This window comes from Cyprinodon variegatus, unplaced genomic scaffold, assembly GCF_000732505.1.
Source record: "Cyprinodon variegatus isolate N-32 unplaced genomic scaffold, C_variegatus-1.0 Scaffold1, whole genome shotgun sequence".
Taxonomy (NCBI): Eukaryota; Metazoa; Chordata; class Actinopteri; order Cyprinodontiformes; family Cyprinodontidae; genus Cyprinodon; species Cyprinodon variegatus.
Genome location: NW_015150454.1, coordinates 3,623,147 through 3,645,998, shown reverse-complemented (window position 1 = coordinate 3,645,998; position 22,852 = coordinate 3,623,147). Strand labels below are relative to the sequence as shown.

The following is a 22,852-nucleotide window of genomic DNA, read 5'->3' as shown; positions in this document are numbered from 1 at the left end:
CACGTGACCTAATTCTCCCTCGTCCTTCAGCTCATTCAGCACCATGGCTGTGGATGCTGCGGATGCTCACTGCTGCATCCTGCATCCGCGCCGGCTCTCCCTCCTCTTCCTCACCATCTCTCTCTCATCCCTGCCCGCTCCAGTTGCTGCGCTGCTCGGCGTTCGGCCCGAAGATACTCAGAGCGGGGATCTGTCCGTGCAGGACGGGATTTTGAGAGCGAAAGAGGGGACACGCTTCATGCTGAGGGTTTACTTCTCCGAGCATCCCAACAGCGGGAATATCAGCGGGAAACCTGCCGCTCCGTGGATCGCCTTCATAGAAGAACCGAGCGGCATAGCTGGGGATGCGGGGAAGGGGCTCCGGTCCGATGAGAAACTGTGTGAGGATGAAAGCTCCCGGAGCTCCGACATAGAACTCATGGGCTCCTTTAGATCCGCTTCAAGTCACAACTCTGTTCTGGTTGAACTGCTGGTCAAAGACTTGCGCAGAGATGAGGTGATCAAATATTACTCCATGTGCGCCTTTGATGGAGTGAAATGGGAGCACTTCAGGACCAAAGACTTCTGGTTGGCTGTGGTGGAGAAACCTCCGGAGCCAGATGTTTGGCTCCAGACCGGGGTCTCTGTGCTTTTGTTAGCGCTGTCAGCCCTGTGCAGTGGGCTGAACATCAGCATGCTGGCTCTTGACCCAGTGGAGCTCCGGGTCTTGCAGAACAGTGGCACGGAGAAAGAGCAGAAATACGCAGGGAAAATAGAATCCGTGCGTAAACATGGGAACTACATCCTTTGCACAGTGGTGTTGGGTAACGTCCTCACAAATACCTGTTTTGTGGTGTGGATGTGTCAGATTTTAGGAATGACTGCCTTGTCAACTGCCTCATGCACTTTGGGGATCTTCTTTATCGGGGAAATATTACCTCACTCCGTTGCGTCCAGGCATAGCCTCGCCATCGCCTCCAAAACTCTGTGCGCCACCCGCTTTCTGATGCTCGTGTTCTTTCCCATCGCCTACCCGGTCTCCAAGATCCTGGACATCATGCTGCACCAGGAGATCAGCAGCTTTTACACTAGGGAGAAGTTGGTGGCTATGCTGCGCGTCACCGACCCTTATCATGACCTGGTCAAGGAGGAGCTAAACATCATCCAGGGAGCCCTGGAGCTGAGGACAAAAACCGTGGAGGATGTGCTTACCCCGCTGTCAGATTGCTACATGCTTTCATCAGATGCAGTGCTGGACTTCTGCACCATGTCCGATGTGATGCAAAGCGGATTTACCCGAATTCCGGTCTACGAGAACGACAGGTCCAACATCGTGGACATTCTGTTCGTTAAAGACTTGGCGTTCGTTGATCCGGATGACTGTACTCCCCTTAAAACAATCACACAGTTCTACAAGCATCCCATGCACTGCGTCTTCAATGACACCAAACTGGATGTGATGCTGGAAGAATTCAAGAGAGGTAAACCAAAAAAAAAAAAAAAAACTCAAGAGGTCTTTTTGTGGAAATTCCTCTGTGTTTCACATGAGTGAGAAATCAGTTTAAAATGGGTGAGGCGCCACATGGTTTGAAGCAAACCACTGGAGACATCCTTCCACCTAGGAGTTCAATGTCCTTTGAAGTGACTATGCTCTAAAAACTAAATTTTCCCCACAGAAGTCATTGTATACATCAGTTCATTGGCTTAAAGTTCATCTACCAGTAAAGCACTTTGATCCCCAGAACACTGAAAGCCATATGTGAAATGTGAGACAGTGTCACACAGTGCATATGGTTCAGCCAGGGGTTAGAAAATACCAAGAACCATAGTGGAGACATCTTAAGAATTTGTTATGAGTGAATACAGCCCCCTGAACTTCATTTTAAACCATTTCTCATTTTTATTGTCCCTTTTTTTATCACACACACACACACACACACACACACACCCACGCACACACTCAAATGTTCCTGATCATCAAATAAATAGATCATCAGACTAATCCTGTTACCTTAAATCAGATTGAACTGTACCTAACCACATCTTTTGCTTCACTGGACAAAAAAACTTTCCTTAACTGAGACACTAAATCTGATTAACTGCATAAAGTGCACTAAAATATACGCTATTAATGTTAAGAAATCAGTGAGTCAGGAAACAGGTCAAAGAGCACTTCCATACAAGCCGTCCTATACTCTGCTGTATATTAAAAGCAACACAAAAGCCATATTGGCCAAAATCATCTTGACAATTTCCATGACTGTAAAATATTTGGTGAAAAAATAAGAAATAAGTGGACCGTAGAAGTGAGTGCCGTACCATAAACTAATCTGAGATATAGCAAAAAGGAAGCATTATTGATGGAAATGTTGTCCCATAACAAATAACAGACTATTTAAAAAAAACAAAAACATCCAGTGCAACAAAATTAAGATAATTCTGCAAAGATGAGTGGAACAAAAAATGCCATAAAAGGACAGTTATAAATGCTGTGTCATCGTTGCCTTTAAGGGTAGCACAACCAATTACTGTTTCAAAGATCTGTTTTTGGTTTTAGCTCTTTTCTTTTTACTTTCTTTTTAAATGCAACTTTTACAAACTTATATTTTTGACTTCTTCCTCTTACTCACACATGCATTGCCCATTAATAATTTATGCTGACTGATTGTGGGACTCTGACTCTTATAAAGATGACATTTGTTCAGTTTTGGGAGAACATGTCTCAGGGCTTGAAGATATCGCTTAACAACATGTATAGTAGATGTTGAGTCAAACAGTTCATGCTGCTCCACTTTCAGCATAAAATAAACTTAAATCATGAGGCATAACTGTTATTTAAGGGTTGAAATTCAATGTACCTTGCAAAATTATTGTTACCCATTAATCTTTATAAATACTGGCTTCAGTGTGTTACTGCATATAGTACTGAAATTTCTGTGAAAGCCCAATACCAAGTACAGTCTTTTACTAAGATAGATAAAAAAAAAGACTGCATGGTTCTATAAGGTGGTTTTCAAATAAAAGTGTGTAGAATCGCAGCATACCATGATATACAGCCCTTCATATGCTGATACAGACATTCTGGAAACTGTCTGAGAACTCAAACCAATATAGACTTAGAGGCAGTTACAGACAAAGTTAGAGAAGCATTCATTTGGAGGAGGCCAAGAGGTCCATGGTAACAACTGAGTGGTCGGATGTGTTCAAAATTAAATATTTTAGCCTGTGTCATGCTGTGGGATTGTTTTCTTTAGCAGGGAGAGGGGGACTGGTAATAGTTGATGGGAAAATAGAGGAGGTTAAATGTAGAGCAACACTAGAAAGCCTTTTAAAGGCTTCCAAAGGATTGAGAGTGAGCTGGAGGTTCATCTTCCAGGGGGAAAAACCCTCAGCATACAACCAGAATATGGAATAATTCAAGCAATCTTTGGAAAAATTTAAAAATTGATGTTGTTACATAGTCTCCAGTTTGTTCGCTCCAGAGTGAATCTACATTTTGTTGATTAATTGAAGGCGGAACAATTACAGTATACATGCTATACCTCCGTTTTTTATTTATGGAAATGGGAAAAAATACTTTTTCTTCCATAATCATGTCACTTTGTCACACAAAAACCCAACAAAATACATTAAAATTCATTGCAACAATTAAAACGTTCAACAGAAATGAATTCTTTTGCTTTTACTTTAATTTTTTTTCTGTTGAGAATGATAACGGCAGCATTAAGCTTTGGCAAGTGGGCATTTAGGGGAAAGAGATCAGCTCAACTTTTGGAAAAACATTTTTTTTTTCTTTATCCATCTATATATATATATCTATACATCTATCTCTCTCTCTCTCTATTTGTTGATTCCTGTTGTTTGAATGTCAGAGTTATAAAAGGTAAAGTCAAGATTCCCCTTTAAATTTCCAATATATCTGAACCCACTTAGGCTTTAAGGGTCTTTCATTATCGCTTTTCATTGCTAAGCCTGCAGAGTAAATCATGAAAAATTCAACTCCAACCTTTTGCTTTCCCTCTTTCCTGCTTCCCTCTGTTCTCTCAAGGATTAACAATCCTGCTGTTCAGGAAGCTCAGCTGGAAGCTTGACCTGATGTCTCACTGAGAGGGGTGATGAGCAGGGGTTCGGTCAGGCTGGAGCTTCAGCGGGGAATGAAAATGTCATCAGTAATTTAAAAAAGAATAAGTGAGGACAGAATGAAGAGACATACGGAGGAACTTTTATTAACTTATTTAGTTTTCTCTCAAATGCAGTACTAATTGAGTTTGATCTGCAGAAAATGTCTGCAGTCTCAGTCTAATCATGTCTTCTTATCAAATTTAAATCTTTGGTGCATTCAGTTGCTAGAAAAACACAAATTAGACATTTTTTAAATCAAGGGGGGAATCTAAAGAAACTTTGATAGCAAGATAGCTGTTTTGCTAATGATAGAGTTTCTAATTCATTCAGGAAAAAACAGTCAAAAACGATTTTCACAAATCTCTTTGTTAGAGGACCTTGGGTGACTAATGAAATGATGCAAAATCCTGTTAAACCAGAACCACAGAAGTCAGGTAATATTGGATTTTATCCATTGTATTAAAAAAGAGCTATCCCCCAAATTCAAAATCAAATAAACAATAAACTATTTCATTAAAAAAGTGGAAAAATACCTTAGAAGGGTATTATTTATTCTCTAGGATTGTTAAAAAAACACAGGCTTCTACGTGTTACCTTAAGAATTAAGGAATTTTGCAGTTTTGCAGCATATGTTACTGGCTTGCCATTACTAATTCATCAGTGTGTAAATAATCACTTAGATTCTGTTATTTTAGTTTGGTGAAACTATTTATCTGTGTATAAATAGTTTGACCATGTCTAGTTATTCATAAAAATATGAATAACTAGACAACACTCAGTTCCAACTGAATGTTTGCCGTAAGCTGTTCTATTCCTGCATATTTAAACAAACATTTTTTTTATGGATGTTCTTATGCAGAAAATGTAACCAAAAATAAATGCACAGCCTACAAGAACAGATGATTTTCAAAAATAGAACACAGGAGTCTGGGAAACTGCTGGAGCAGAAGTATTTGTGAAAAGAACATCCACAGAGGACCCAGTTTCACCCCAGGCAAGAGTGTCTTCACTTGTGAGCGTGCTGGGTGTGTGTCACTATGCATGAGCATTATGTAACACGTGAATGATGTAATGCAGTTCATGGGAGCATCAGCAGCTGATGGCAAACCCTCCTGTGCATCACCTGTGCTATTCAGACATGCTGACCTGAGCTCTGGGCACAGCCTTGCTGTCTCAGCTAAACTCACTCTGCTACAGACTAATATGTGAAGATGGCTGCATGTCAGTCAGTCAATCAGATTTTTGTCCTTCCTCGTTGGACTGGATTAAAGCATTCTTTTTATCCCCTGGCAGAGATCCCCTAAATCAGCCCCTCTCCTGCAGTTTTAGCCTCTATGCAAGACTGGAGACTATTTCCATGAAATGTGTGTCCAAATGACGTAAATCTGGTTGGGTAACGTTACTAGTCACCAAGCTGACGTGTTTCTTGAGAAAAAAAAAAGGTATGTGTTAAACTGTATTATTGCAGCTGCATGTTTAAAATATGTTTTCCTTGAAATGAAATGAAATGAAAAAAAGCTGTGTGTCGTTTCTCCTGTTTCCCTTTGTGATATTCAAGGTTGTGGCAACATTGACTTCTTGTCACATTTAGTTTGCAGACTACATGCAGGGATGCTGTGGGCTAGTTGTGTGACTGGGTCTGGAAGACATGTTGTGAGTGGGCATTCTGAGTGGAAGGTTTGCTCATGAGTGCACAAAGTGGCCATGTTTTGTTTTTACAGAGGTGACAGCAGCATTGCTAAGTTAATTTGACACATGCAGGCATCATAAATCTTTGCAATCTCAGTGTTTTATGTAATGGGTCAGGTTTTCCAAGTTGCCAAAAATTGCTCTAGACTGATTGTTTGTCCTAAGAACACACATGAGCACAATCCTGATACGGCTTTTATTCAAAGCTCAACATCTGAGCTAGATTTACCCTTGAATGTTCATGGTGTCTCAACAGTCTGTGTTGATTTTCATCTTGACCAGTTGGAGGCTGTTTGCTCAGAGCTATTTTTAATCCAGTGATGTCCCGCTCCAACACATTGCACAAGCAGATTTTAGCTCAGCTTCACTTTCCCTCTGTCTGTTCTCATGAATGCAGGGAAGTCTCACCTGGCTGTTGTGCAGAGGGTGAACAGTGAAGGCGAGGGGGACCCTTTCTATGAAGTGATGGGCATTGTGACACTGGAGGATGTGATTGAAGAAATCATCAAGTCTGAGATTGTGGATGAGACAGACTTGTACAGTACGTATATGCACACTTTATAAAGCACAATCACAACGTCATTGTTTTGGTTTTATAGTTTCTGACTTCCATCATAAAGTATGCTCATTTTATCAGGTACACCTTACTAGTAACAGGTTGAACCACTTTTTCACTAATGAAGTGCAGGAAACATTTTCAAGGTTTTAATTTGGCATCATATAATCTGTCATGATGCCAGCTCCTCTTTATATAGCTCTACATATACTCATAAAGGGGTAGACATGATTTGCAACAATACCCAATTAGGCTGTCGTGTTTAAACAACAATGATTTGATTTTAGTGGGGCCAGTTTGTGGAAAATAAATACCTCTAATATCGTTACACTACAGATTACTCCAGCCTAAAACATTGACAGAAAACAGATGTTCCAATCCCTTTCATGACGTAAAAAATAAATCCCCTGAGCATGCAGACAGGTCCTACAGATCCTACAGTTATTTATGAAACAATGGATTGCTCTCAAAAGCTTATTAATTTTAACCTTTGGGACCTGACAGTACTTAGATCAGAATCATCCTCTCCCCACACGCTCTCATTTTTTAAATCAATTTATTGGTGTTGCATCATCTAGCCTGACATCCCCTTATCCTTTTTGATGCACAATTAATTAACGTAAATAAATGACCACGTCTCACAGATAAGCACTATAAGCGGCTCATTTTTAATTGGCTGGATAAGCTCTTGACAGCGAGGCATTTGAATGCCAAACACACTTCATTTCATATCTAATCCATCATTCACTGCCATTACGATGAAAACAGTTTTTACAGTTTAACAGCAGTTGTAAAAACTGTTCAGGTAATGCTGAAAAACTTGTTGTTTAAAAGCATTAGATATATTATCAAGGGTTAATCTCAGGTAGAGTGCTTACATATGTTTTAATGCCAATTTTTCTAGTTTTTACCATTGACAACATACATATTGTATTATTGAGAATTTATTTTGTAAAACAACAAAATTGTTTTTAACATGACTAAGGAACAAATCAATGCATAGTTTTAACAAATCAAAATCTAAAGATTATTTAGTCCACTTTAAGTGATACTCTACCAAACAATTTATCGCTGCATTTATCTAAGTGGGTATTTTTAAAGATGCCTTCAACCTATCATTAATAAAGACCTTATAAGAAACACTATCAAAAAGCATGATGGCATCATAAACACTGTTTTACCACGAAGATATTTGGTAATAAAATGCTTTAAAATGTTCAGTAGTAATTTTACATCCAACAAAATTGGAAACCATATTTTGTTTCACTTTGCAATAATGTGCAACTTAGAAATGATATTTAAATTTGTGGTTGTTAAAATGTTTAAAGGATATCAGTATCAGTACACACAGAACGGCTGTCACTCAACTATTTTACTCATAAATGTGTTTTCTGTCCCTTATATCTCTATAATCATAAACCACGGCAGCATTTTAGTGAAAAGTTTCCATCTGCAGCATATACCGTCCTTTTAAAAAAAATATGCATCCAATATCTGGTTCATAGCTGACAATCGGACCAAGAGGAGGGTGTCCCACCATGAGAGGAAGCAGCAGGACTTCTCTATATTCAAACTTGGTGAAAATGAGCTAAAAGTGAAGATCTCTCCCCAGCTTCTGCTTGCAACACATCGCTTCTTGAGTACAGGTAATATGAGCTGGGTTAACACCTCACGAAAAGATAAGAAAAAGATGTGCAAAAAAAACGTGTCTCTGGTTCTTGTTTTCATGCATTTGTGTTTTTTCTAAATTTGTTTTGTAGAAGTGGAGCCCTTCAGGTTGTGTCACCTTTCAGAAAAGATCCTGCTGCGCCTCATCAAACATCCAAGTGTCGTGCAGGAACTCAAGTTCGACTCCAAGAACAAACATGCTCCTCAACACTATCTCTATCAGAGAAACAAACCCGTTGACTACTTCATCCTCATTTTGCAGGTCAATTTCAGTTCACTGCTTCATATAGATGTTTATATCGAATAAGGATGTTTCATTCCATGAGTAATAAAATCAATAAGGACTACTGAGGTAGCTTAATCCATATCAATGTGTTCTCAATGCAGGGACGGGTGGAGGTGGAAATAGGGAAGGAAGCTCTTCGGTTTGAAAATGGAGCCTTTTCCTACTATGGCATGCCAGCACTCATCCCACCTCCGCCAACTGGTGAGAATCAACATGTTACAGGGAACTTGATGTCAAAGGGATGATGATGGCAGCATAAAGAAGACTTTGGTTTTCACTGCTGCAATAGAGTAGAACAATATTGCTGTCTTAATGCAGCTGGGTATCTGTCAGGATACAGGAGCTGTGGAAGAAGCCGTGAGAAGAAAGTAATTAAATGAAGCTTTTTCAGAGAATTTCCCAGTGGAGGGGCCTGACCTGCTCAAGATTATGGGAAATCCAGCTAAGATTGCAGAGCAAGCAGAATCCTGCCATACAGTCTCTCTCTCTGATCTCTTCTGCAGGCTCATTTTAACATCTGATCCTTAAGTTGAGCCTAAATATATTTGTAAGCTCCTATTAAATATTCAGAAAGTCATATTTTAGTAGATTATATGTTTAAAATTTCACTGAAGCAGAAACTGGTACATGATTTGGTAAAAACTGTAGCTTTTATATTTTTTCTTCTCTTTTTGAGTCAAAGGGGTATTTTTAAAGACATTTTTGAAATTACAAAAGACATTGAATTATAAAAATAATTTTGTAGAACTGGCACAAATTTTATGTCAAACTAAAATTGTAAACGTGGTTAAGCACCGAGCAAAATAAATCTTGACCTTTCTCATATTTATTCACATTATAACCAGAAGCTTTTTTCCTTAAAATCTTTCATTTGTATTTTACTTGATAAACAGCACAGAGATATTGCAAAGTTGGGAGCGTATCCCATTGCTTTTGCTTAATTACTCTGTATTGGTATGTCACATAAGATTCTACATGGATGGATCCAATGTCTACAGAATTGATTATTTTAGGACCATATTTAAGAGAATGCATCCCTATCCTATTTTAGAGCTAAATAAAGGATTTACAGATGTATTTGGTATAGTCTACCAGATAAAACTCACAGCTCAACAGAATGATGCAGAAATATTTCAGTAGGATTTAGGAGCTTAAAAACAGACACATCAGTCATTCTTTAGGACCCCCTGAAGCTGCCTGCCAAGCTTGATCAGGGCAGACAAAACCTAATCGCGACAATGCAATCTTAAAACAAAAAATAGATAAATAAAACCTAAAAACTTAAAATTAATGCTGTTTTTTAATGGCAATTTACTTTACATGGACAAACTCTGTGGTTTTTTTTCACTTTTCTTTTCAGCCCAGAGATACAGTTCTCGGAGCAGCGGCCTGAACCAGTCAGACTCGTTACTGAATGGGGGCAGCGTGGGTCAGCTCACAGCAGGCGGAGGGGCTTATTTACCAGACTACTCAGTACGACAGCTCACAGACCTGCAGATCATCAAGGTTTGGGGTCTTTAAACGCACAGAAACAAAAGGAAAATAAACACTATTATTATTCACTAAATTAAACCTTAATTTTCCTGTAATTATAACCTCAAATCTCTAACTTCCTGTACATTAAGGGCTATAACTTACAACCTTAAACAAGAAAACCACACTTTTACCACACTTTGAATTTTGAATAATGTGCACTCTTTCTCCGGTGCAGATTTTGCCTTTGATATGTCCGAATCGTAGATTTTGACTTTACACAGACATCCTGTCCCTCAGACTTTCCTCCCCACAGCCTCCTTCCCCTAATCACCAAGGATAATTGAGCTCCATTTCAAGAGGACTGTACTGACTTCACCTAGCGGATATGCCCTTTCTCCTAACCCTTGTTGTGCAAATATGGCCTATATTTTAGTGAATGCATTGATTTATAGTAATGACAAAAGTCTTGCATGCAAACAGAATTATGATAAATGTATTAAATGCCACAGATCACCAGGAACCACTACCAGAATGCAATGACAGCCACGCGGATGGACAGCACTCCTCAGACCCCAGATACTATGGGTCCTGACATTAAAGGAAGACCCAAGGGCCCAGAGGCTCGCTCAAACAGCATCGCCCTCCCGCTTATGAGCATGCACACTCGACTGGGGTTGGGGCGCTTAACACGCCTCCATCCATACGGTGGCCTTCACAGCACCTCGCAGCTCAACGAGAGAAACCGCATTGTTCGTAAGTTATTCACAATAAGTAAACTTTGACAAAAAGAGTTGACTGTAAAGTTTTCTTGATTGGAGTTAGTCTAAATGTCATTACTGTGACACTATTTATGCAAAAGATAATAAGGATTTTATAAGAAAAAAAAATAAACCAAGTGGAAAATATTGCTTAACCAACAACATAAAAATACTAATGTTTAAGCATTGAACAGAGAGAAAAAAAATACAATAATAATCAAAACCAAACAAAAAAATTGGGGACTGAAAGAAATTGTTGTGACAAATGTTTGACATTCAATAAAAGCTGTTGTATCAACAATATTTATCATTTAACTTTTAATAGAGTGAATAGTTTCTACAGGTTGATTTTGCACAGACATCACTTTGTTGATGTTTCTAGAAGGCTTCCATCTGACCATCATTCCATCCGCCGACATAACCTTTAACTGAGTTTAATTTCAGTTACCTTATCTATAATGGAGATAATAATATTAAATACCTTGTGCAGAAAAACAAAACAAAAAACTAGTAATGAAGTTGCAAAAAAATGAAATGTTTTCTTTTTCAGCAGAAATACAGATTATAGGGAAGTATTCTCATGGATGCTTTTTCAAATTTGGTATAGATCCATTTTCTATAGTTTTTCAATTTCCCATGAACATTTTAACCTTCAATATGTCTACTGTGTTGCTGGGACTGTGCTGATGCTTGTTTATCGGTTTATCGGACAGATCTGCATCACTAGCAAGTAGTTAAAGCAGTAAGTTACAGTATTTAGAGATACAACCCTTTCCACTTGCAGTATCTAGTTTCAGTTCAGTCTACAATCCTAATTCTTGTCCTCTCATATTAAATCTTTGACTCAACCACTCAGAAGTTCATTTAAGAGTAAATAGGTGGTTCTTTACCTCCCTCTACAGGCAGAGCGACAAACAAGCTGCTGCTTTCATGCTAACTGTTTAACTGGTCTTATTTTTCCCTCCAAACAGGCAGTAAATCTGATGGGCAGAGGAGTCCAAATGATACAGTTTTCCTTCGCATGGATGAGATCCCCTACATCCATGAGGACCGACCAGAGAATTCACCTGACGATGGTAACAGGCTGCTGACTCCTAAAAGCAGCTTGTGTTCTACTTGTGGAAAATGTATTTTTTTTCAATGACTTTTACGCTGAGTGAGGGGAGATTAGCCACATTTGTAGATTTTTTTTTAATATCTGTTGGAACAGATAGACAAATCAAAAAGTTGAAATTTAAAACCAATATTCACTAAACAGCCAAATGTATTTTTGTTAATACAAGGATAGCATTGGACCAAAATCAAATTGCAGAATGGAAACACTGTTTTGTAAAATCTAATCAACACATGCTCAATGAGAAGTCCAAAAATGTATATCAATTTATAAATAATGTTTGTGAAAAAAACATGACTGCAAAAGTCTAACTCTCATGATCTTTGGGGCTTTGGTTTTGCTTTATATTTCTAAATCAATTCTTAATTTAAAGATTCATTAGGCTTTTAATTCTGTACTCTGTTATATTTGTTTCTATACTCTAATTATTTGGTTCTCAGACCTATGTATGACTTTAGTTTATAATGTCACGGCTTTCATGCTTGTTACAGATGTGCCTACAGAGCCGTCAACCTCCCCTTTCATCAGCTCCCTGTCTCTGTCCAGCTCAGAGGAGAACATCGGGAAGAAGCTCCTTCGTAAACTGAGTGAGTAGTTCATCATGAGCAGCGATACCACAGCTACCACCCACACACGCTGTCAGATGTGCCTGAACTTTTCTGCCAGCTGCAGCAATGGTCCCAAGCGTCTCCTAGCAACACGTGACGTGTTGTGTCTCTATAATGCAGCCCACTGCTTCCTACTGAGCGGCTCCTCCAGATGCAGCTGTTCTTGTTGGCACAGATTTATGACTCAGGCTGTCTTATTATTTTTCCATTTTTGCTTCAGCTGTATTCAACCATTTGAGAGAAATGTTAAAGTGAAGGAATATACTTCATTTGAGTGATGGCATATGGAGAAAGACAGTGATGTCAGCCAGTCAGATTACCATATTCCCCTCTGTTTCTAGGTAACAAGAGGAGAAAAAAGTCTCGAGATGGAGAGCAGAGTTTGGAGGAGGGTTCGGAGCAACCATCGGTAACAAGCTAGGCCAGCAACATGAGGAAGGAAGGATGAATCACCCCCTTTCCTACTGGTCCTTTCCTGGATGCTATTTGTACTTAAACATTCTTCAGACTTGATCCACCTTCTCTTCAGCCACTTATAAATGCTCAGGACCCCATCAACACATTCTGCCCCCTGTTTGCCTAAAATTTAGAACTTGGTGAGACAAATTGTAAAAGCATATATAACAACTGAAGTCTTTCACTGGGCTGCATGAAACCCTTTCAGTTTTATCCACATTTACAGTGCAAGCCTTGTCCATGATTCCTTTTAATGGTAGGTACCGTACATTCCTGATGTTGATAGCCATATTTAAGTTGTCATTTGTAGTTTAAGTATCCTACACTGGAACAACAAAGTATTTAAATATAAACAGGGTTCATTTATTTTTCTCTCGCTTTACGACAACTGTGCAATAGTACTCACATTATGAAAATATTTGCACAAGGAGCTGTTCAGATGATACCAAAAGGGGCCTGAAATACTGCCAGCACAGCAGAGCACACAAGGGCAGATAGAAGGGGCCGCCAAAACGGGAGCACAATTTTTACTTAGCTTCTTAAAAGCCATAAAATTGCCAAACTTAAGCCTGGCTGTAAGGAAATGAGGTGAAATTGAATATTGTTTTTAACTAATTTTATATGAAAGTGTCAGAATTATGAATGCGATACAAAAATAACAATGTGAAGTTTTAATCTCACAGATTCAGATGAACGTAACTTTCTTTTCTGAAAGTTCTTCTGTTTTTACCATCACAATATTTATGTCTACAGTAGCCGAATGAGCAGAACTGCAAAGCTTTTATCCATAAAAAAAATCATCTTTCCACCAACTTGAACACGTTTAATAAAACAGTCCAGTTGGTTTACCTGCATATAGTCTGTTTTAAGGGAGTTTTAAATGTTCCGATAATTTTCATTCAAGCTGTAGACACCAGCTAATAATAAGCTAAGGATCTCAGGATCCAAACAGATATTATTGAAGAAGTATCTGCTGCAGTGCCATCAAAGGTATTCACAGCCTTTGAACTTTTTAATAGTTTACCATGGTGCAACCACAAGCTTTCTACCTATTCAGATTTTATTAAATAGCTCAATAAAAAAAGTGAATAACTGTAAAATGGAAGACTGGCTTTCATATACATATATATAACCAGAGGAACATGCATTTCCAGCTTTGCACATGCAAAGACTTTACCCTTTCTTCATTAAATACCTCAAACCGTTTTAGATGCAGTCCACTATTCTCTACAGGTCTAGAGTTGGAGATTCTTGCATATGAAGATGTTTGATCTGACTGTATGCTTAGGGTCACCGTCCTGTTCGAAAGTGAACCTAAACCTCAGTGGATCCAACCCCCATGAATCACTTCACTCTTCCAGATCCATCATAGATTTCTTAATGCTGTTTCTGGTTCAGTTATTAATATTCTTAATCCACTTAATTATTTAATGTTTGAGTGACCAATTAAGGCTATATTTTTTATTATATTTCGAAGCATCAAGTAAAAGGTGGCTTGATACCAATGACTGTCACACTATCTACATATTTCTTTTAACACAAATTGAAAAATTTATATTGACTTCCTGCAACTTCACAGTTGTGCACTACTTTTTGTTGCTTTAAGAGATAAAATCTCAATAAATCATATATGAGTTTGGGGTTGTAGCCTGATAAAAAGATTAGGGAAAGAGTTGTGAATACTTTTGGAAAACACTGTATACCTGCATGTCTGTCTTTGTTCCATATACCATAAGACTGACCCCACAAAGGTCCTGTTTCTCTTATGCATGCTAATGTAAAAAGATATGAAACTCCCTATTAAAGCACAGTCGGTAGTCGGAGTGGAATTTATAAGTCTGACAAAGTCTGCAGGCTAACAAATAATGCCTTCATGTGACAAAGAAACCTTGATTTAAAGGTTGCTTTAAGAGATCATAATTAGGGACTAGAGGACAGAGGTTGTTTGAAAGAAATGTCAGTAAAACTACTCACATAATCCTGTGTTACTACAATAATGCAGTGTTTTAAAATAAGAGATTAAGGTTGGAGTTTTGCTGATCTGCATTCTGAAATTGTGCCTGGATTTCTGCATAACGCATTGCAGACAGAGATTTGACTGACGAAAGCAATTGAACACACACTGACGTCAAAAGCCTATGCCCCGTCCCTTCAAACGGAGGTTGTGTGTTTAGGGACGTTCTGTGACTTCATTCATTCTGCCTGGTACAACAGCGTACGTACAAAGGCTCCTGCACAGCTAAGCTACTCAGAATGATCCCACAGACACAGGACACACAGGGGTGAAAGTTTCCTGATTTGACAGCTGACTCAGAGGATTTGAGTGTGAAGTCAAATGCATTTAGAGATTTTTCAGATTAGTTGGGACTGGTAGCATGTTTTGGATTATAAAAGAGAAAACTAGGGGATTATATGAAGATGCAAAGAAACATATCATTTGACATTAAATAAATAATATATTAATAAATGTAGTGACCTGTTATTCTTGTTGAGTTTGATTTGTTTCCACTGTTTACTTTTTCTAAATTAAATTGATTTCGAAATGCAAACTTTGATATATTTTTTATTTGATTTACAGGAAGGTTGTAAAGATAGATGCAAAAGACAGACTCTCATCAACAGGTTTAGAAACAATGCAAACATAACACTGGGTTTTTATTGAGAATGACCCACTTATCAGGACTCTCCACCTAAATTAAATCACTTATCAGTCTGTTTATAACTGTGCTGCTCATAGAGAGGTGATAGCAGGCTGGTAGATCATTAGTTTTTTATTTTTCAGGAACAACACTATTACACAAGAGCTAGTCTGTGCTGTGAAGGGTAAACAATAACCAGTAAGAACCTGACAGGATCGGAAACATCGAGACATTGAGCCTGTAGCACTGAGCACACATTTCTATGAAGTCATGACACCCGTTAGGACCAATCGATGCTGTTTGTGCTGACTCAGACTTGAGAGAAATACTATGAATGCAGATTTTCAAGGGAGGTAACTACAGATTCCACTGGTTAATACATTTAAATGGGTAAACTTGAAATATATTCCTGAGAACAACATTTAAAATGTCATTCAGATATGAATCTTTTTAAAGCAGTCATTCATAATAGCTGCATTATAAGTTAAACAGGTCCCGGTAAATCTGCTCTTATGTTTTAATATTTTCATACAAACAGAAGAAGAAAAGGAGGAGAACGAACATTCAAATTAACGTATGAAAATTAATGTATTACCACATGTGTGGTATAAGAAACTGGGATGTTCCGTTCCTTCTATCTGCTTCTGTTTAAAGTCTATTTAACCCATTGGTTAATAACACACGGGTCAGGGTCAACCAATGCTGTTGATTATTGTTCTCTGTTTAAATAATTTAACTAAATCAGCCCTTTGCTAAAATTTCACAATATAAAGTGAGTTATAAAAGCATATATGATTTGTGCTAATATCTTATCAGCTCAGTACATCCGTATTGGTTAATACTCAAAGCTGCAGTATTGGTATCATATAGGAAATGTAAAAGTTGTATTGGGACACAATCTATACTTGCAGCAGTATCTCTGTTCAAAATGTGTTCAACCTATCTAAACAGTGAATTTAAATTCAAGATAGCCATCTGCAAATGTCAGCAAATAGCAAAATCTGTGCGACAAACTTCGTCTCCTCAGGGCGGGGCAGCAGGAGGGAGACCCTCCTACTGGACCTTGGTAACTGCCTCATGGATGGACTCGGCCACATAGTCGATGTTCTTGCTGGTCAAACCGCACATGTTGATGCGACCACTGGCCATCAAATAGATATGTTTCTCCTTTATCATGTATTCCACTTGTTTAGCTGCAGAGGGAAAGAGCAGGACGTTTTGACTCACTTGACTCTTTGCAGAGCCCGTGGTGAATGTTTCCAAGCAGGCTTCTATACATTCGGCTACCCCAACCACCCCCCCAGTGTTGTGTGTATACGTCCTGGAACTCACAGTTAAGGCCCGTGAAGCTGAACATGCCTATCTGTTCTGTGATGTGGTCCCAGGTCCCCGGTGTTCCAAGAGACTGAAGCTTGGCTTTAAGCTGAGCCCTCATCAGTAAGACTCTGTCAGCCATGGTCTTCACATTATCCTTCCTAAATGAATAAAAACAGGTGAGTCTGAAAGCAAACATAAATCTGGTGGCTATTGTGACTCATGAAAAGCCTTGGTGAGTCACTCTATGAGAAGGTTTCACACTGACCATTCAGAAAATAGCTCTGGTGAGCTAAGTGTGACCGCAACGATGCGAGCTCCCTGAGATGGTGGGTTGGACCAGGTGGTCCTGACGATCTTCTCCATCTGGGAGAGAACCCTCTTTAGGTTATCTGCATCCTGAGCAACGATTGTCAGGTTGCCCACACGCTCATCTGGTGAATGAGCAGAAGTTCCCTTTTAAAATGTGATGTCTATACTATAAAATAATGCAGGCATGATAAAAAGGTGGCAAGTGTTGTAATGCAAATGCAAAAGTTTTCCTAACTTTCAAGGTTTTTCACATTTTGTTCAGTTCTATATTCTATTGGGATTTTATTTGATAATCCACTACAAGGTAACACATACATGAATCACTTTTAAGTGACAAAAATTAAAATTAAGCGCAACCAACTGCCTCCAAAAGTAGAAATTCCAAAAGAATTATTCTGTAAAATGAGAAGAATATTTTGGGCTGCATGGAAAACATTATGCACAGTGGGCCCAAATTCCTTGATTGCATTATACCCAGCCTGAAACATGATTCTAATGGGGTGACTGTAGATACAGAGACATTTTAAACAATGACCTTTTACACAATGAAAGAAAGGCTACAGAGGCAGGCAGAGGTCTGTTGTCCTGCAAAGCAATGATAGTAAATAGTGAAGCTAAAATAGAACAGTTTCAATCAATTGATGGACCAATCAAAGCCTAAACCTAATTAGAAACTGGAAAAATAGTCTTTACACAAGGTCTGCATTTATTCTGAGTTAATTTTCAAAAAATAAATTAAAATCTTAGTCTACTGGTGTCCAAAGAAACAAATCTGTAGCTGGAATTACAGCAAATGCTCGTTCTAAGCACAGACTCAGTGGCGCTAAACGCAAGTTGCTTTTTAAGATTTTTGCGGAAAACATGAAAACCCTTTAATCTTTTTCTGTCATTTCAAAATGACATATTATTTCTATTATAAAGTACCAATAAAACCCTTTGAAGTATGTGGTTGTAATGTAAAAACAATCAGGAAAAGCCTGGATGCCTTATGAGCATTATCATTCACTTTGCAAGAAAAAGGACCCTTTTTTAATCACTGGTAATAGCTTCCAAATTGGAGTTTAGAGTTTCAATGTTGCAGCAGGTTACTTACTATAGAGCCCGAAGTTCTTTGAGAAAGACTGAGCACAGAACATTTCCACACCCATCGAGACAAAGTAGCGGACAGCCCAAGCATCCTTCTCAAGGTTACCCGAGGCAAATCCCTGATAGGCCGAGTCAAAAAATGCAAACAGCTTTCGCCTCTGGTGAGAAATACATAAATCATTACTTAAAAGCAGCGGAAATGACCCTTCATAGAGCAATACTGCACAAACAAAGAATGTTAGAAGTATGTGTGTTTTTAAGAGAAATACCATCATGACTTCAGCTATTTGCTTCCATTGCTCCTGTGTGGGGTCAGTTCCAGTGGGATTATGGGCACAGGCATGCAGAACAAAGATGGAGCGCTCAGGACAACTCTACAGGGAAAGATGTGAGAGCGGACAATTAAAAATAATAATCACATTTCCACTTTAAGTAATATCCATGTGCTTACTTCCAAGTCCCTGAGGAAACCAGACAGATCAAGACCTCTCTTCTCTGCATCCCAGTATTTGTAAGAACGGACATCCTCAAAACCAGCACTGCTGAACACGGCATTATGATTTTCTGAAACAGACATTAAATACAGCTGTTACAACACAAGTTCATTTTATTGCTAAAGCTTCCTGTAGATAAATAAAGATTGATTTAGTGCTGTTACTCACTAGCAACTGATAAAAAAAAAGATCACTGATAAGAGATTATATTAGCAGACCTAGTGCCTCTCAGTGTAAATATCTACCTGTAAGCCAATCAAAGTCCTGAAATAAGGGGCTTGTCTAGAGATAAAGCAGATTCAATTCTCATTTCAATCTTAGATGCTCCATTGTTTATATGATAGTATTACAGGGCATACCCCAAGTAGGTGAGGACACATAGATGGGTGTTTTTGTGTTGTTGTTCCCATTGTAAAAACGCCTCAGGAACTCTGCACCAATCTTCAAAGCACCAGTACCACCGAGACACTGGACACCCCCCACCTGATCGAACCAGACAGAGATTATCATTCAAATTTTTTGGTGAAAAGATTAAAAACTTAAGTGTTGAACATTTATCTTAAGCACAAACCCTGTCCTCCTGAATGGCGGGACTGTCATCTCCCAATACGATCTTTGAGGAGGATGATCTGAACTCAGGGAGGCCCAGGATGGGCAGGTACTCATGGTTTAGCCTGTCATCATGAACGATGATCTTCTCCACTTTTTTCACCACTGGTAAAACCCATGGCTTTCCTTCATCTGTCCTGTATGCTTTAGGGAACAAAAAATCTTTATCTTTATTCCAGATAATCATCAGCATCTTTCCTCCCAAAATCCTACATTAGCATGTATATCCTTTATGTATTACTGTCTAAAAACATGAAAAATTAAAAATTAATTAATGAGAAAAGAGGACAAAAAACTATTTTTTTTTCTCTTTTTTTTACAGAAAAGTATTTCGTTTCATGGTTTCTAGATCTGTAAGAAAAAACAAACAAACATTGCTCTAATTGCACTAAACAATAACAGAAGTTAGAGTGTAATGTTATTTAAGAATTATTAGCCATTTCTATTTTTACAGGTTAAGGACTATTTGTCATTTCTATTTGTTATTTCCATCATAATATAAGAGATACTGTAATTTTAAACAATAAATGAAACTGAATGGCTTTATGCATGCCATCCTAAACAAATAACAGCAGCAAGAAGGTAACCCCAGCTGGTACCTGTCGCAAGATTCTCACATATGCGCACTTTCTTCTGTTGTGTTTTGTTTCCTGATGAAGTACATGTAAACAACTGATAAGGAGTGGAACACACTAGATCATCTTTATCCCAGCAAGAGTGCTCATCAGCTTACCTTTCAACTTGGCAGCATTCATCAGGTTCAACTAAACCTTCCCATACTGAGTTTGTTTTGTTTTTTTCTTTTAATAATTTTGAGTAATGTTCTAATAATAAAATAGATCAAACAAGCTGCAGCATTTGTGAGAAAAATACTTTGTTTATATATCATTTCCAATTTGTTTTAACTTTACTTGCTTCAGATTTGCAAATGATTCTTCTTGCATGTGACATTAGGCACTGTGTGGCCTACATTGACCAGCTGCGCAGTAGCTTTTGACCATCTGTAGCACTGTGTGGCTTGCACAGGGATGGGGATTATATAGCCTCAGCTTCCAGTACTAATCGTGGCACTCGGCTGGCCTTGTCCTGCCATGACTGAGCCAAATGTTTCTCACACTACTTATTTACAAAAGAGGAATTTAATCTTGCAACAAGATTTGCATGAGATAAAAAAAAAAAAAACATAATGGAGACTCAATTGATAGATTGGCCCTAAAAAAAATAATAAAGAAATAAAGAAAAAATAATAAATAAAATAAAAAGCACTGTTAGGATATTTAAACCCCAATCTAAGATGTTGATCACAGAGAGAGAGGAGACTTTAAAGTATGCCAGCAAATAAAAAATAAATAAATAAAAAAGAAGGAGATATGATTCAACCGAGTCACAACTTCCCCAAACATACTGCCTGAGCAGAATGAATTTGGCAATCTCTTTGAATTTCAATTATATTGACTTCTGTAACAATTCATTTATATTTATTTAAAAAAAAAAAAGTTAGTTTAAAATTTATAAACGTCCCTATAGAGATAACCAAGTTTAGAGGGTCTCAGAAATAGGTATGACACATCCTCATTTAACTCCGCAGCGGCAGCCGGTGCCCCTGGTTACCGTTACCATGGTTAACGCTTCACAGCGGACAGCTTACCTCCCACCCCGAGGTTCACCTTATTTGGAAATGGGTCGTTGTTGAAGTCCTGTGTTAGTTTAAAGACAGCAACGGGGACTGCCTGCGGAACCTCACAAAACAGTGACATGTTTTCCTTTAAAGATGGCTGTAGCAGCGGGGGGCTGTCACCTGAGCTGCTAGCTAAGGAGATGTAAAATGACTCTCACCTTCAACCCGGCTTTCTGTAGCGTTACAGTGGGTGTGAGGAGATTAACCAATAAGAATGTGTTCTGGGTATGTCGTCATTGATTTCTCGCAGGTTAAAGTTTGAAGTTCGATTCCCGGCCCATTGACCTTAGGCGCATGTCTTACCCTCTCTGTCTCAATCCTATAAAACCGATAGGCCTACATGTCTGCATACTTAAAAAAAAAAAATCTATCTATCTATCTATCTATCTATCTATCTATCTATCTATCTATCTATCTATCTATCTATCTATATTCCTTTGTTCTCATGATTTTGTTTAATTTGCTGCTGTACTCTAATAAAAGGACTGTTGTCCAATCGAAGCCTGCGACTAATGAACAACTAATCTATATGCATATTCTAGGGTTGGGTTGTTGTTGCAATACAATATGTCACCACAAGATGGTGCCAGAATATTCGTAATTCTTTTTAAAACCATCTAGAATAGAATAGAATAGAATAGAATAGAATAGAATAGAATAGAATAGAATAGAATAGAATAGAATAGAATAGAATAGAAAAAGAATACAACAGAATAGAAGTGTCGTTTATTGTCGCTCAGTGCGCAGGTGTGTCACAGGCTAAGCAGATATACAGAGAGGTAAATACAAGCACAGGCTTTCACATTTTGAAAAAAACAACAACACCAAACAAGACAAAAAAAGAGAAAAACTAGAATAAAAAATAGAAATTAAAATCTGTATTTAAAAAGACAATAATAATAGTAACGCTAAAATACTGTGTGGATGCCAAAATGGGATCCAGTAAGACTGAATCATGGTGACTGGAGAAACACAAAATTCTCTGACCAAGCTTCAGGAAAAGAGCAGTTTGGTAGAGTATAACATAAGTTACAGCGCCTGGCAAAAGTATCCGCACACCTTTACAGCTGTCATATTTTACCCCAAATTAAGATTATATCCTTCATTGTATTCTATTGGGCTGTAATGTGATAGATTAAAGCCAAAAGGATTTCTACTACATGACGTTTCAACATAGGTCAAAAACTTACTTTTCTTATCTAAGCAGGGCACCTTTTCTAAATGCTTTCTTTGGTAAGTCATATATTGGAAAGCGTAATGTGCATATGGGACCTCCTAGAACATTATTTCATCAGTGACATTCTTCTTTTCAGTCTCATTTAAAGATGAGATTTGTTGTCACACAGCATGTATTATGTTCTTTCCTTTTCTAGATGGTGCATCTGACAGTGCTTTATGAGATGTTTGAAGCTTGGTATCATGTTGGCAAATTAGGCTGATTTAAAATTTCTCTGGAAGTTATTTTCCTGCTCAAGCTGGTTTGTTCCTTCATGATGATGCTGTTTTATTTACTGCTGTTCTCCCATAAAATTGAAGATGATTTCTAACAGAACAGTGTATTCTACAGGTAGCTGCACTGAATTTTATTCGGGGCATCATTTTACTTTTCTTTAGACAATAAAAAGAAAGTACTGCCGTCTATTTAAGATAGACAGAAGGAGCTCTATGTTTTTTTGGGGTCCAAAGTGGAATTCATTAAACACAATTTAGATTCCATTTACTAACAAGGTGACCCCTAAACAGTGCTGGTCCTGTTGTGATTTATTTAGGTGTGTCAGAGTAATGGGGACTGAATATGAATGCATTTAAGCCCTTTTTTTAAGCTTTCCCCTGTTAAGAATATTCAATATATTGCCTTCCACCCCATAATCCCAACCTGTGTGTTGATCTACCAGATAACATCTGAATATAGTTTGTGACTGTGACATTACAAAATGTAAAAAAGTTCAAAAGACATTAATACTTCTGTAAGACTTTACAGTCTTTGTCATGTATTTCAATTTTCAGA

At 38.1% G+C, this 22,852-nt stretch overlaps 2 protein-coding genes across 2 annotated transcripts; one reads left to right on the top strand and one right to left on the bottom strand.

The window, feature by feature from the left end:
* Positions 1 to 20: 20 nt before the first annotated feature.
* Positions 21 to 15,213, top strand: cnnm1 (cyclin and CBS domain divalent metal cation transport mediator 1). Its single transcript, XM_015382274.1, has 10 exons — positions 21 to 1,460; positions 6,188 to 6,331; positions 7,852 to 7,992; positions 8,107 to 8,276; positions 8,402 to 8,501; positions 9,661 to 9,806; positions 10,286 to 10,529; positions 11,506 to 11,610; positions 12,140 to 12,235; positions 12,598 to 15,213. The coding sequence occupies exons 1-10, from the start codon at positions 44 to 46 to the stop codon at positions 12,675 to 12,677; spliced, it is 2,643 nt and encodes an 880-aa protein (XP_015237760.1). The 5' UTR covers positions 21 to 43; the 3' UTR covers positions 12,678 to 15,213.
* Positions 15,214 to 15,321: 108 nt separating this feature from the next.
* Positions 15,322 to 20,967, bottom strand: got1 (glutamic-oxaloacetic transaminase 1, soluble). The gene is made up of 9 exons (XM_015386166.1): positions 20,815 to 20,967; positions 19,129 to 19,310; positions 18,917 to 19,040; positions 18,515 to 18,627; positions 18,333 to 18,437; positions 18,071 to 18,221; positions 16,934 to 17,099; positions 16,684 to 16,826; positions 15,322 to 16,544 (listed from the first exon to the last, which is right to left on the bottom strand). Exons 1-9 carry the CDS (start codon positions 20,921 to 20,923, stop codon positions 16,405 to 16,407), a joined length of 1,233 nt encoding a protein of 410 aa, XP_015241652.1. The 5' UTR covers positions 20,924 to 20,967; the 3' UTR covers positions 15,322 to 16,404.
* Between the last annotated feature and the right edge of the window lie 1,885 nt (positions 20,968 to 22,852).

Excerpts from the sequence above, each read along its gene's own strand:
- cnnm1 (XM_015382274.1), top strand. The coding sequence starts at position 44 with ATGGCTGTGGATGCTGCGGATGCTCACTGCTGCATCCTGCATCCGCGC. Across the intron at positions 10,530-11,505 it reads CGAGAGAAACCGCATTGTTC|GCAGTAAATCTGATGGGCAG; the intron begins GTAAGTTATTCA and ends CCCTCCAAACAG. Across the intron at positions 11,611-12,139 it reads AGAGAATTCACCTGACGATG|ATGTGCCTACAGAGCCGTCA; the intron begins GTAACAGGCTGC and ends TGCTTGTTACAG.
- got1 (XM_015386166.1), bottom strand. The coding sequence starts at position 20,923 with ATGTCACTGTTTTGTGAGGTTCCGCAGGCAGTCCCCGTTGCTGTCTTT. Across the intron at positions 18,438-18,514 it reads GTTTCCTCAGGGACTTGGAA|AGTTGTCCTGAGCGCTCCAT; the intron begins GTAAGCACATGG and ends CTTTCCCTGTAG. Across the intron at positions 16,827-16,933 it reads CCAGAGCTATTTTCTGAATG|GAAGGATAATGTGAAGACCA; the intron begins GTCAGTGTGAAA and ends TTATTCATTTAG.